General features: G+C 43.0%; 1 protein-coding gene across 3 annotated transcripts in view; it reads left to right on the top strand.

Moving 5' to 3' along the window:
- PRELID2 (PRELI domain containing 2) overlaps positions 1-13,493 on the top strand; it is a 75,281-nt gene extending 61,788 nt beyond the window's left edge. For all 3 annotated transcript variants that reach the window (XM_028119140.2, XM_028119139.2, XM_088023307.1), the window contains exons 6-7: positions 5,670-5,739; positions 9,412-13,493. In XM_028119140.2, coding sequence (XP_027974941.1) covers positions 5,670-5,729 — 60 coding nt within the window. In that variant the 3' untranslated portion in view covers positions 5,730-5,739; positions 9,412-13,493. The remainder of the gene's footprint in view (positions 1-5,669; positions 5,740-9,411) is intronic.
- The last annotated feature ends 1,409 nt before the right edge of the window (positions 13,494-14,902 follow it).

Below are 14,902 nucleotides of genomic sequence, written 5' to 3'. Positions count from 1 at the left end.
CTAAAAATGAAAATAGATTAATGGGGTTACCCTGGAGGGTTGGGGAAGGAATTTTATAAAATAGGCAAACACCAATGCCCATATGCCTTTTAGCTACTAAACTGTTCATGCCACGTCAGAGTTTATTTGAGAACTGGCAAGAGGGAAATGGCTTGGTCATCTTTCATCCTGGGACACCTCTCTGACTCAGGCGCATCACCCACAGTTCCTTGCAAAGACTTTGCTCTCTGGACTAGACATTATAGTGTCCTTGCCAATTCTTAGTTTTTATTATTTGGGGGTATATTCTTTTCCACAACCAGTTGTGAGATTAAATATTCTCTTTAAGGAGAGAGGGAGTTTTATAATGTGAAGCACAGACATCTGAATTATTATATCTGTTAATGTTCTGCAGTTACACCTAAAGATTTTGGGTTACTTATCAAAATAAAAATGAATCTTATGCAAGAGTTTATTAGCTACTATGAGAAAGTTATAGTGAGGTCATACATCCTATCAGATATTCCTACTTGAAAAGCATTGTATTTAAAGTAATTTGTAGAGGTGATTAAATATTGATTCATATATTAAGAATTGTGCCATTTAGTTTGGGAGCAGGGCTGCAATGTCTAATTTATTTATCAGGCTTTTTGAACATGGTAAATAGGGAAGGGAAGAACAAGCTCCTGCTGTGTACCCAGCATTATAATAGGCATTTTCACATATACAATCTCATTTATGCCTTCTGTCCCTTTGTGTGGAAACATCCTGGATCCTGGACTCTCGGTACTGATTGCTTTGGGTCAAATCAAGACTCTTTGCTTGTTAGTTATTGTGTGATTTTTGTGCAGATGCTTAATTTTTCTGAACCTCAGATCTCATCCAAAAGAAAAAAGATAATCCTCTAAGGCAGATAGGAGAGTAAACTAAGCCAATGGCAGGTAAACCACTCAGCACAGTGCTTGGCATAGAGTATATGCCAATAATTTTGACTATTGTTTGGTGTTATCCTAGCTTTATGGGTGAGGAACACCTAAATGTAAATGAATTAACCTACATCAGATTAAAAGATCCTTTACTGGGCAAAAGATGTCTTCCTGGAGAAGCCTTGAGCAGTGTTTCTCTTTTACTGAGAAAACTGGATGCGGATTCCTCCCTTTTTCCCCACAGACGATGCCCACTGGCCAGGTGTTTCTCCCTTCTCCTAGAGCTTCCTTTCTATTTGGGGGAGGGGATGGCTGACAGTACAAAATATTTGAAAAAGCACGATCATTTTTTATCATGATGAGTGCTATAAAGACAGTAGGACCAAGCTGTGTGATCCAGGCTGTGGCCAGGCTGTTTTAGCTAGGGCCGTCGGGAGTCTCTGAGGAGGTGCTGGCTGAGTTGAGATCTCAGTATGGCAAGGAGGTATCTGGCCACTGGAAGATCTGGGGATGTTCCTGCTGGAGGGAACAGTGCGTGAAAGAGAAAGGAACTGAGCATGCTGCCTGAATGGAAAGCAGGCTTGTGTCTTTGCAGGGCACCAACCTTAGTGGGAAATCCCTGGAGCCGTGATAGTGAGTGTGCATGTCTTATAAGAGCAATGGGACACTCTGAAAGGGTTGAAGCAGGGAGTGACATATTCTCATCCTTCCTTTTAAATTCATACTGTTAGGATTCTACACAGAGGAAGTGAAAAGATTTGAGGAAAGTTTTGTGTAAACCAACTGAATGAAAAAAATAGAAAAAGACGTGAGGTCAACTTGATGTAAATGTTTTTATCGAAAGTGAGTGGTTTTCTAATGTGAACTTCAGCATTTGACATTACTGCACTTTGTAAACATCCCCATGGCTAATCCAGATTCTTGGGGACCCATTTTAGGTCCTGCCTCTGCTGTCAAATTCTTTTCACATCATTCTTTTCCACCTTTTTTTTTTTTTTTTTAATACTTCCATTCTTTATTCTTTCCTTGTTTTGTTCTTTCATCTCCTGGGCAGCCCTTGTTATCCTGGCCTTTTCCATTGCTCTTTGAAGAATCCTAACTCCTGGGCAGAATGCTACTGTAATGTTAAAATTCAGACTCTTTCAGCCTGGCATTCGAAAGTAATCAGTTTATCAGTCTTGTAATCCATCAACATCCAGTACCTTTTGTGTGCCAAATTCTGCACCCATCTTTTATCTTTGTGATAATTAAGTGAGCTGTTCTTGTTTTGTTAAGAGTGCCCCATAGATGTGTCTTTTGAGAACTGCTTTAGAACTCTGCAATTTTTATAAGGTCTAATACCACTCTCTTTGGGACCTCCTAGGTCAGTCAGGGCTTCTTAAGGAAGCATCATTTGGAGAACAGAATAAATATACTGTCTGGACCGAGCCACCTTTAGCTCCAGTTTTTTCCAGCTCCCCTTCAGACAAGCTTTTTGTTTCCCACAATAATCAGCTATTTCTCAGAGACTCTTAGCGTGGGGGATCTGTGAAGTGTTTTCAATCTGTGAGACTCTGGGACGCCTTTGTGGGGATGCGCTTGGCCCACACAGTGTTGGTATTAGGGAAATGAGACCGTGAGAGGGCTCACTTCTCTGTACATTGGCAAATAGAGAAAGATAGCCTTGTTATAGAAAAAATCTCAGAGGGGAAAGGAATAATAAAATCAAGCTGCTTTATGGTTTGTCAGTCCAAAAAGCTTTTAAGCCATATCTATAAAGGTGGATTCACTTAATGTTTGCTCTGCACTTCAGACATCATTGTGTGATAAGTGGTGTAAATTTAGCCTCTTTAAGCCTGATCTCCTAGGGGTTGATTTTTAAGCATTGGAACTTTATTTGAAAGGACTCTATCGATTGGGTTTTTATTTGGTCCCTCCATACTAAAGAGAGGTACTAAATAATGGTTTCGCCGCCCTGTTAGGGTTTTTTTTTTTTAATTCACTTTATAGGTCTCTCTCTCTCTGCCTCTGTTCTCCACCTTCTATTTCTAACTGTTCTCCTTAAAAAGACTAAATTGGTATGAGAGAGGGGGGAAAAGGGGGAAAGAAAAATCAACTGTCACATTGTGAACATAATTGATTCAATAAATAATGTCTTTCAATTCCCAAGGCAAACCTCAAAGTCTTCACTTATGTCAGTTAGTGTTCAGCTCCATAAGTGGTGGCATTCTTCTTAGGCGACTGGGGAGAGTTCACCGGTGCTCACTTCCTAAGGAGGGAGCGTGCTTTCCTTTTTTTAAAGACATACCACCAGATTTATGCGAAAAGGAGGTTGCAGCGGAATCAACGTGGCTGTCCTTATTCTTCCTGAAAATAGAAGGAAGGCATTTAGTTATTGTTCAGGGTTTTGTTGAAACAAACAAATAAATGGAAACAAGGGGAATGAAAACTACTAGATTGTAAGCTCAGTGTTGGCAGGGGCTTTATCTTGTTTGTTCACCATTTAATCTCCAGTGCACACAGTAGGTGCATAATATTTGTTGAGTGGATTTGTTGATGAGAGCAGAAATGAGAGCAGTTAGATCTTAGGGGTAAGAATGAGGTTAAATTTCATTGCACTGGTGGTTTCATCCCCACTCCCCTCCTCCTCCCCCTAATTCTTGGAAAGGAGAGTAGCTCTAAGAGTACCAGAGGGCAGTGTGTACCCTATCTTCCGAAATGCATTCTCAGACTGGCAGGGCTGAGAGGGATCTTCGAGGTAGTGTCAGGCTGCTATTCACAAATTCTAGTAAATGAACCAGTTGGGCTTCAGAACTACATGAGGTATATTACAAATTTACAGGTTCCATGCCCCAGCCCCAGAAATGCGGACGGTGCGGCTCTCAGTAAGACGTGGGGATCCCTGTGTGCTTCTGTGGGTTCCCCTCCTGGTTCTGGTGTGCAGCTGCGCTCCCCCTTTGGCCTTGCTGTCCCCTTAGCTCCCCAGTCTCAGTTACTTCTTTGTAAAAAGTGACTCAGCTAAAGTACCGCAGAATAACTTGGCACTACGTGACCAGAAGCCGGGCGTCCCGACTCCGGCAGCCATGCCCCTGGTCTTAGAGTTTGCAGCTGTAGTTCGTCCCCACTCTGTGCTGCTCAGCATTCTGTCAGGACCCTTTCATTGATGCTTCTTCCTTGTAGGACAGGGGCAGTATTTGTGGCGATGGCTAGCCACCATCTGAAGGAGCATCTGAAACCTCGAGGATATGTTACATTTTGTTTGGTGTACTCTCGCACTAAATATATTTTACGGTCTTCTCTGGAGGCTCACTCCCTTACTGTGGCACAAAATAAACCCTTAGTAGGAAGCCCCAGTTTTTTCTCTTGTAGCTCCCTCAGTGTTTACCACACCTGCCCCATCACGGGTATCACCTGGGTGCTTGCTAAAGTGTGCAGTTCTGGGGCCTGCTTGAGGTCATCCTGTATATTCAGAGTTTCTGTGAGCAGTCTGGGGACCTATGTTTTAAGTTAGCTTAGATCATTCCTATTCCCTGTAAACTACTTTCTAGTCCCTGAACACAGTGTCTCCCATTCCCCCCCGCCCCGACCCCAGTCCCAGATCCAGCTCTGACTTCCTTAAAACTCTAGCTCATAATTACATCATCATCCTGTCTTTCTATGTGAAGGTTTATCCCCTGGTCTGCAGAACTTGTTCTTGAAGGAGGAAAGAGGAAATATCTGCTGTCCTCCTTCCTCCGGGGCAGATTTTGATTGGCAAGGTGGGTGCGTGGACAGGTGGGGATGTGCAGTCATGGAGTTGAGCACGTGAGAAGGGGCAGGGGACCCTTTGAAGCCAGAATAGAGTCGCTCTGTTCTTTCCCTGCATTGTTACTCAACAGATGTATGATTTTGGAAAAATTGCTTGAACCTCTTGGAGTTACTGTTTCCTCATCTGTAAAATGGGAGTAAGAATCGTACTTGTTCAGGGGTTTGGTGTGTATTAAACTAGGTATCCCAGGCTGGCTCTTGGGACACAGACTCAGAGACAAAGACTTTTGTGCAGAGGGTGACTGCCCTTGCAAGGGAGTAGGGGAAACAGAATCAGGCAGGAGGGGACTTTGAACTGTGGTGATGGAGCAGTGAAGGTCTCAGCTGATCCCATGGGGACCTCTAGACCTGGGATGTCCTTCAGTTGTCCGGGGGGGGGAAGGAGGCTGGGCCTTTAAGCCCCCATATCCACTGGTCCTTGGATGTGGGTGGCCCCTGGAGAGGGGACATGACCTCAGGTAAGGCAGCTACCTTTGGCTGAGGGTGGCTGTGCCCCCAGTGCTGGCAGGTGGGGAAGGGGTGCCCAGGTGCTGGAGGGGTCTCCGTGGTGCACCCTGCACCCACTACCCAGGACCACGCTCACGCAAACCTGGGTAGCCAGTGTAGCACATTTGTAAGTGCTCAGTAAGTACTCATTATTGCCATTATTATTCCAGCTCTGGCAATGCCCTTTAGCAGCTGGGCCAATTTCAAGAAGTGACTTACCTTCTCTTGGCCTGTTTTCTGTTGTTAAAAATGGAGATTCTAAACTCTCCTGTGCCTGCTTCCCTTGACTAATTCTGAGCCCACATAGAGAAAATAGATGTGAAATTGGTGAGGAAAATACTATAAAAATGTAAGGTATGACTATGAGCTTACTTTTCTGAAATAAGTATAGTGCCGCGACTTGGATTTCTTGAAGGGAAAGGGTCGTGATGAATGTAAAAGTGTTTGTCCACGAACTGTGGCGTTCTGATGGGTTCTTTCTTCTCTCTCTAGGGAATTAGAATAATGGAGATGCTGCTGAAGGAACAGTGTGGTGCCCCCTTAGCCGAATAAAGAATCATCAGTGAGTACCAAAAGCAAAATCAGAATTATTTACTCCAGCCATGTTTTCATGCTTTTAAGCCCTGTATTATGCATTAGCCTCCCTGGGCTACTCATGCTGTACATTTCCCAGTTACAGGCAGAGGATACTGTCTCACAGGTGTTTTGTTATCTCTTTAGCACCTTCATTTACTTTGTTTCTTTGATTTTCAGAGCATTTTGGTACCACGTGCTGGGTTACAACTGCATTCAAATTGTTTAAACTGCTTAGTACAATCCAGCATGATTGCAACCCTCAAGGTGCCACAGATTTGTAGAGTGTGGTTCAGGATTAACAGAAACTTAGTTTTATTCTGGGAACAATAAAAGGAAGGGTTTAAAAGCTGTATTTGAAGCAGAAAGAGAAACAAGAAAGGGGCATGTTTTGATTGGCCAGTGAAATAAATATATTTTATTGGTTATAATACTTCCACTGGTTGGGAGTGACTATACCTGAAACGCTATAGAGAAGGGTTCTGACATCTTGAGAATACTCGTGGGCTCTGGGTGAGGGTGCCGTGCGTGACAAGCACTGTGTGTGGTCCGTAGAGCATGGCAGAAAGGCACTCACCACCTCTAGTTGAGGACAAATGCTGTCGGGGTCACAGGTAGCAGGGGGGTTTTAGCATTAATTTTTTTTCCTTAAGTTTTTACTGTCTACACGAAGGACAATGGTCTCTATAGTAGAAAGGACAGAACAAAGTTATTTAAGAGAGAACCAGAGCCTAAAATAAATGAGTGTAATGGATTTGCCTCTTACCAAATTTATTGGACTTGGATTTTTAACATCTGAGAAGCAACTTTGGACTCTAATTGTGATATACAATACAGTTTGAGAACGATTAACCAAAGAAGAAGCAAAATGAACATTTATGTACAAGTTCTTCGGCATTGAACACACACTAGCCAGGCCTGTGAGTACGTTTATTCATGACTGGGGAGGCTAAATAAGATAATTTCATTTAGCACAAGCACAGCACATGGCAGGTGCTCAAAAATGTTGAAATGAAATCTAAATATGCTGTGTTCCTGCATCTACTCTGTTCTTTGAACAAAATTCTTGAGGCATTTTTGTGAGGCTCACCAAGTAGCTCTAGACCTCACACACTTGAGTGCGGATCCCATCTTATTCCTAAGGTCAGCTCCAGGTTAAATGAGAGAATGTGACAGGACTCCACTTATAAGTAGACATTGGTTTTCAAACTTCAAATTGATGATTTGGAACGTCCTTGAATATCAGAATCGTCTGGAGGATTTGTTAAACATAGATGGGTGGGTCCCACTCTCAGAGTTTCTGAGTCAGTAGGTCTGCGGTGCCGTCCGAGGATTTGTATTTCTAGCAGGGTCCCAGGTGATGCTGATGCTGCTGGTCCAGGGCCCACACTGAGAACAGTTGCTTTAAACAATGTCTTGTCTCTGAGTGGAGACAGATGATGAAATACAAGGGCACTGAGGAAGCTTATAACTGGAGTTCTCAAATTGTTGTCGTATATTTTGTTGTCTTTAGATTAATCAGAGGAATGATTTTCTTGTATGGCTTTTCCCTGATTTTAGCATCTCACCCACGTCCTGTTTAACTTTTTTTTTTTTTTTTTCTGCCTAAATGCTGACATGCTCCACACTGGAGGAAAGACAACTGAAAAGAACAGAGATGACACTCACACCAACTTGTGTCTTTGATTTTAAGTGAAATGAGGAAATTCAACAGGCCTCACCTATTGGCATAAATTACCCATGCTCTTTTTGTTTGTTTATTTGTTTTGTTTTTACTGTGGTTGAAAGCTAAGCCATGAACTCGCGGCTTTGCATTGTTTCTAAAAGCTACTTATTCTCCTCTTTCAAGTGAAGTGGTTGAGGTCTGGGTACTACCAGGAGTTTAGTGTGGGACAGTTGTATTCAGGGCATTTAATGCAACAAAGGTTTTGAAGGATTTACATAATTCAAGCTCTCTTAATTCATGACCCAGGGGGGCAAATGTGAAGTAACGGATATATACTTCTACCACATAAATCTAATCCAAAGAGGAGCCTGTTGCCGAGGCTTTAAGCACTTTTTCAATATCCACTTTATTGAAGTATTATTTATGTACAATTAAATTGACCAATTTTAAGTGTACAGTTTGGTGAGTTTTGACAAATACATAGATATGTAAGCTTCGTAAAAAAGGTGATATAGGACATTTTAAGGCTTTGATGTTGCTGCCGTGTTTTTGCCAGATATTGCTTCCCTTTTTTTTTTCCCTCACTATTATTAGAGTTTTGGCAAGCTTGAAATATGCCTGTTTTAATGGAACTTCTTTTCTCAAAATTGGCTCTACGGAAAATGGGAGAATGTTTTTTTGAGCAATAAAATGTCACATTTAAAGGAAGGGGGTAGATATCAGGTCTAAGGCTGTAGAGGAAGGGTCAGTCAGTTGTTGCCCTCAGGCCAAATCCAACCTGCTATCTGCTTTTGTAAATAAAGTTTTACTGGAACACAGCTATGTCTCTGGCTTTCTTACGGCTGCAACACCGGAGTGAATGGCTGTGATAGAGCGCTCCTCTCCTGCAAGGCTTAAAATATTTCCTGTCTGGTCTTTTAAGGAAAAGCTTTCTGTCCCCTAGGTTTGAGCATATGCCCCGTCCTAAGTTATGATCAAGGAGCCTTATGGTGGGTGTTTAGCCTTTTTGAGATGGCATTGGGTATGTATTTCAAGGTTAATAGTGTGACAGTTTATTTTCTCTGTATTAGCTCTAACCTCACCACCCGGATGATTCTATTTTAAGGGCTAAAAAAGCATTGAAATTATCACAACAATGAAGTTAAAATAGCAGCAACCGTCGTCATTACCATTGTTCATGAAGTTCCAGTGCACGTGCACAAGGGACTAGAAAAGTAGGCGTTTTTGTTTAGCAGATAAAGCAGCTCTGTGATGTGGTGGAGGTCTAGGTGCTGTGTACAGTGGAGTCAATTCGCCAGTTTGAGAATTTTGCAGTTCTTAATTAAAAAAAAAATTCTGTGGGATTTGGATGAATTTGCATAGGGAGACATTTACTATTTTTATATCATACTCCATTTCAGATGTGCATAATTTAAATTCACATAGATTGTGACCACCTTGTATATGGTGCGCAGTCCTCAAGATACTCCCCAGAACTCTCTCTGGCCTGTGTATCTATGTGGGCATTTGAATATTAGAAAGCTTAGAAGGTGATTTTGTCATGAGCCAGAATAGAGGTACATAAATCTCACCAACCAATATGCTTGTGGTGTTGCAGCTGACACATCCATTTGATAATTTTTGATTTCCTGTCATTTTTGAATAAAACAAATAGCCTGACATCTGTTTGTTCTTGCCACTGGCAGTTGCGAGACTGGGCTTGGTGAGGTTTGATAACTCGGCAGAGTTCTTTCACACTGGAGTGATGAAGCCCTCAGCTTTGGCTCTGTCATAACTCCCCTTTGAACCAGCTCCTCTGGGTCACTGGACTTAATAAAATAAGATGCCAGCTTTGTTCAAAGATCATTAGGAGGCAGAAATGCAGTTTCTTCAAGAATTATCCATAGTGATAGCATTCAAGTGACTTTTAAGAGTTGCTTCAGAAAAGAGGCAAATAAGTACTGATTGGCGAGACATGTTTATTCGGTGATAAAGCCTGTTTGCTTTCTGTTGCAGGGGGGCTGTGTTGTGCTACTTTTGCTCGAGAATCACTTCTTGGCCGTAACACATCACCGATGCGTACAGTTTTCCAAATACAAGCTTCAGGATACAGTGTCGGCAGCTTAAAGAAGAGGAGGGCTTCCTGCCAGGACGTGAAACGATATCCTCCCCTGGGAGCCTGCCTCAGATAGCGGCCCTCTTGGATATGAGACCTTCCAGATGGATTTTTATGGCACAGTGTCTTTATGATTTACAAATAAAGGAAAAAACCCACAGAAGGTGACGTCTGCCCTTCTTCAGGATGTCTTGCTGATTGCCTGGTGACGGTGTCAGGGAAGCCAAGGGCAGGCTAGAGCCCTGGCGAGTGGTACTTGTGCCTATGTCATCAGCATCATTGCTCATAGGATTCATGAGAAGATTCTGGGACAGATAAAGGAGCTGAACCTGATGCCTGATGCATGGGTGGCCTACAACAGAAAGGAATGTACCAGGCCTGGGTTGAAGCTAAGACATGTTTAGATCAATGTTTGATTCTCAGAAATCGGGAGCATTTGATATCTGCCCATAAGTACTACCTAAGGGCCATCGGTATAGATTCTGCTGCCCATAAGTACTACCTAAGGGCCATCGGTATAGATTCTGTAATGTAACATGTCAGCTGGCTCATCTGGTCTTCTGAAAGAACATGGCGTGGGGAGCGGGGAGGCAGCGTGTAACTCTGGCATCGTGAGATGGGGAGCAGATCGTTAGCCTCTCTGTTTTTCACTGGCAAGGCGGGAGAACTGGGCGCACATGCCTCTGTCTCATGATGATTAAACATGGAAGGGCAAGGGGGGGAGTTTAGTGCGAAAAGCACAGGTGTGGGAATTTGACAGACCTGTGTTTGAGTGCAAGTGTTGCCGCCCACTAGCTCAGTGATCGATCGTGTACATAATTTTTAATCTTTCTGAAGCTCTTTCTTTTTAATTGTCCAACGGGGTTATGGGATTAACTTCGTGAGGTTGTTGGACCGATTTGAGATCATGTCTATCAAGTGCAGTATGTGACCTCTTGCAGAGTAGAAGTCGTTATTATGTGAACCCATTTTGAAAATGTACTTTTCAGATGCATTGTAGGGTAGTATTACTGTTTGAAAATTAGGTGACAGTAGTTTGCATTTCCCATGATTAGAAGCCAAAATATAAATGCACACTACCTAACAGAAAGCTTGAAGAGAGGCAATAATTTGGAATTTATCTGCTTAAGATAAAAATTGGGCCATTACTGGAAAGACTTGGGGAAATCGTTCTTTTTTTTAAAATATTTGAATATTTTTCCACTTAGTGCAGTGATGAATTTCAAAACAATTTTATTTGTTCATTCAAGCCTGCCAGTGTGAGCTGCTTCTTACTGTGTTTGAGCTGTTTGAGCTGCTTGAGTTTTGTCCCTTTAGGATAATTCTCATTTTTTTAGAGTTTCATCCTTCAGGTGTGTTGGAGGGAAAAGGAATGGTAGAAACCAGAACACACTTTGACTTCCTTTCCCAGTTTGTAAATGGCATTTGGTAGGCTTTCGGAATAATGTCCCATTTCACAAAATAAAAGGTGATGTAAAGTATCACAAAGGTGAGGGGTTAGAAATCCATATTTGGAGGTTGACATTGGAATGAACTTACTGCTTCACACTCAACACCGTGCATCCTCTGAAGGCAGAAGTTCTCAGCCTTGGGTGTTCATTAGAACCACCTGGGGAGCTTTATGCACCATCCGCTGCTGCCCGGGGTTATTTCCCAGAGCAATACAGCAGAATCTCTGGGGGTGGAACCCGGTGTCCATATTTTCTAAAGCTCCCTAGGTGGTTCCAATAGGCAGCTAGGGATGAGAACGCTATAGTGAATTCTAGGTGATTTTCAGACATTATCTGATTTCTTTCTCAACACTTCTAAAGTAGGAAAGGATCTTTGTAGCAAGCATTTTTGTTAGAACTAGAAAGAGTGAAGCACGGAGAGGCTGAATTTTTGCCCTAATTGCCTGGAGCCGGGGTGGCCAGTGCAAATGGCTTTGGGCACCGGGCAGGTGGCCGCTGGGAGACAGGATGCACACCTTTGTAAAGGTGGGTAGCTGCTGCCCAGGTCCTCCACACTGTGGCCGTGTGGCTGGCCTTTCTAGTGATTCCACCAGTTTGGTAGAAAAAGACAGATTTTTTTAAAGAAAAGAATTCTCCCAGTTTTTATAGGTTGGCAATAATTCAGAATTGTTTAAAACATTTTGCCGGCCATACAAAATGTGTTTGTCAGTAGTTTTCAGTCTCTCCCTCAAGAGTGTTAAGGCCTAGCTTAAACACCCCAGCCAATTTTTAATAGATTTGCATTTCCCCATTCTGGATGTAAGCTGCATTCTGCCTCTCCTACAAGACTGCTTTGAGATGTATTTTCTTCTCATTCCCAAGAAATCCTCTGGATACTCAGTATTTTTTTTAAACACTCTGCAGGCATCCATTGCTTTGAACTCCACATATATGGCTTAGAAATCTTATGCTCTTTTTAAAATTAATTAGAGCTTGTTAGAGTTTATTTTTATTATATGTCAGAATCCTTTTCCTGTGATAAGACTAATTAGAAATGTCAAAACCGGTAGTAGTACCGCCTTACCAGGCATATTAGGAACAAGTGTGGGAAGGGGTTAATTCATAGGCCTGGCCAGTTACCTCCTGACTGGGTGGCTGAGCCTACACTTCATTTTTTTTTTTTTTTTTTTTTTTTAGTAGGCTCCACACATAGCGTGGAGCCCAGCATGGGGTTTGAACTCACAGCCCTGAGATCAAGACCTGAGCTGAAATCAAGAGTCAGACCCTTAACCAGCTGAGCCAGCCGGGCACCCCTGAGCCTACACTTCAAGGCGATGATTTTGTAGAGTGATTCCCACACTTCTACTTGTACCAGAAATCCTCGGGGAAGAGTGCTAAACTGTAGGCTCTCAGACCTTCCCCCAGAGATTATGATTCAAGGAACTTCACTTGGGACTGGGGGATCTACATTTTAAAGCGAATTCACCAGGAGATTCAGTTGTGCTGTTCCACAGATCGTATTTTGAGAAACACTGATTTCAAGGGACCGTGTCGTTGCCCTCTGTGTCTCCTATCATGTAAAAAGATTTTGCAGTCATTTGGGCTCACTGATCGATAGAATTGACTGCTCAGGACACAATATAAAGTTCTTAATGCAGAGATAAGCTGACTGAGGCTATCCCTACATGATTGAGGTGCTTTTACCATGAAGGGGCTTTTATGGGTTCAATCATATGTGGACAAAAAGGGTGCTGTATTCTTTTTATATAAATTGTGTATTTTATAAGCAGTATATGTGTGGTAATGATATCCCATTTGTCAGACATTGTAGGGTACACGGTGTCGACAAGTCAAGGTTGTTCTTTTCAGTTACACGTCTTTTTTGCTTTATTTGAGCCATTTACATTGTAACTCTTAGTGTACATGTCCCTGCTTTTGTGAACAATCTACTAAAAATAATGAAAAAATTTGAAGGTCATCCTTTATGTTTTTCATTGCTTCAGGCCCCCTTTGGGTTTGTTAAAGCCCCTCCACCGAATGGCTCTGCTCTTTGAGCTCTGCCGTGGATACCTTCGCCTGCCTCTAGGAAACTTCCTCTCGTTCTGTCCAGGGTTGGGAACTCATGTCACTGCCTACTGTAGGTCTCAACACTAAACAGGATCTGAGTGAGGCTTTGAGGGGCTTTCCTGAGAATAAGTAAAACGAATGAATGTTGCTGCATTGATCTGGTGATGGGATTTTTCTATTTTCCTATAGCTTCCTGATTTCTCGACTACACTTGTCAAATCTTTGACCTCAAGGTAAGTGAGATGTTGCTACAGATGATGTCTTTTGATCTAGAAGCCGTTGTCTCCCCCAAATGTGTTCGTGTTTTTATATGTACAGTTGTATAATGTGCAGTGTAAGTAAATTCAAATGAACATTTCTCAGGCCACGTTTTTGTGCAGGATAAAAGTATTTCTGGTTCACCGTGTACCCTATCAATTAGTTGTATAGGTGTGAAATTCAATCCTGTAGACATTCTGAAATAAAGGTGTTACGATTAGTACTTATGCATGATCTTTAGTTTCTTGGGGGTATCATGTCACCCAGCAGAGTTTGTGTTTATCGTCGGTAGGGATGATCCTCGTCCTGTACAGCAGCCCCCCCATGCGGGTGTTAACACCCACCATAGGATGTTCGCTCCCTGTTTCCCCCAAGGTGAGCCATTAACCTTTCTCCCAGAAATAAGCAGAGGCTCCTCTTTGGGCGACCTGAAGGGGCCATGGGCTAATGGGGCAAAGGTCCTGGGTGGGCCAAGAGAGAAGAAATGAAGCGCGACACAGACACTGCAGCATGGAGTCACGTGATCCCCCAGAGGGAGGGACACACAGCCGCTGCTTGAGTTGTGAGGCTCAGCTCTGCTTTCTGTACTTTGTTTCCATGGGAGTTCCATGAGATCCTTTCACTTGTCTGCTTTGCACTTGGATGAATTGGCGTGGCTTTCTGTGCCTTTTTTCCAAAATGCCCTGTCCACGCCCTGTCAATGCTTTGCTTTTATTAGAGCCCGGGTCCTTAGTTCAACCAGCATTTACGGAGCATCTATTGTGTTCAAGCAAAAGGCAGGCAAACCCTTCAAGTTTTGACTTGATCCAGGGGTTTCTAGGAGGCCTGCACTGACATTCTATGGACAGATGGCAGCGGTGGGCACCAGTTGATGGTAAGACCAGACGCATGTACCTCCTGAGTAAATCAAACAATGGTTGCTTATTTAAGGGTGAAAAAAATCAGCCAAGGACACGCAGTGGAGACACCAACATATAAACGGATAGCTTGGTGGCCCTGAAGCCTCACCAGCAGATTGCACGGTTGTGGATGATCCTGTCTGAATTAGTGAGGGGGCACATCATACCTTTTGGAAGATAACCAGTTTTCTCTAGGATCAGCCTTATATGTACAAGGGCGGAGCTGCCCTGCAGGAGACCACCTCCTCCTCTGAGCCACAAAGGAACTTTGCATCACATAATGTTTGCTGGGTACAGGATATTCAAGCATAAACATCTTTTACTTTCAAACTGTTCTGACTATCACAGCCTGGTCCAAGGGCATTCCTGAATTCATGGCTGCAGGGTAGTGTTTCCCTGATGTCTGGGTGAGGCATGCTAACTAGTGTGGAGTAATCCTGCAAACTCCAGAGAACTTTCACACAAGCATTGGAGAGACTGGGGCAGGTAGAGAGGTGGAATCCTAACAATGACAAGCTCAGTGTGATGGGGGCTCAGAATAGAAATTTTATTAACTTATCGCAACAATTTCTAGAAATGTAAAATGCAACCTTTAAAACTTTAAATGCAGTATTTCTTGCATACCCTGATGGCTGATCGGAACCCCCGGGTAGCTTTAAAACACACTGATGCTTGTGTCCCATTTCCAGAGATTCTAGGTCACAGCCCTGGCATCTGGATTGTGTAAAGCTCCCCAG

This window comes from Eumetopias jubatus, unplaced genomic scaffold (assembly GCF_037043125.1).
Source record: "Eumetopias jubatus isolate StellerSeaLion01/CBP00866 unplaced genomic scaffold, mEumJub1_p1.0 scaffold_5, whole genome shotgun sequence".
In the NCBI taxonomy this organism is placed as follows: domain Eukaryota; kingdom Metazoa; phylum Chordata; class Mammalia; order Carnivora; family Otariidae; genus Eumetopias; species Eumetopias jubatus.
This window is presented reverse-complemented; position numbering and strand designations above follow the sequence as displayed.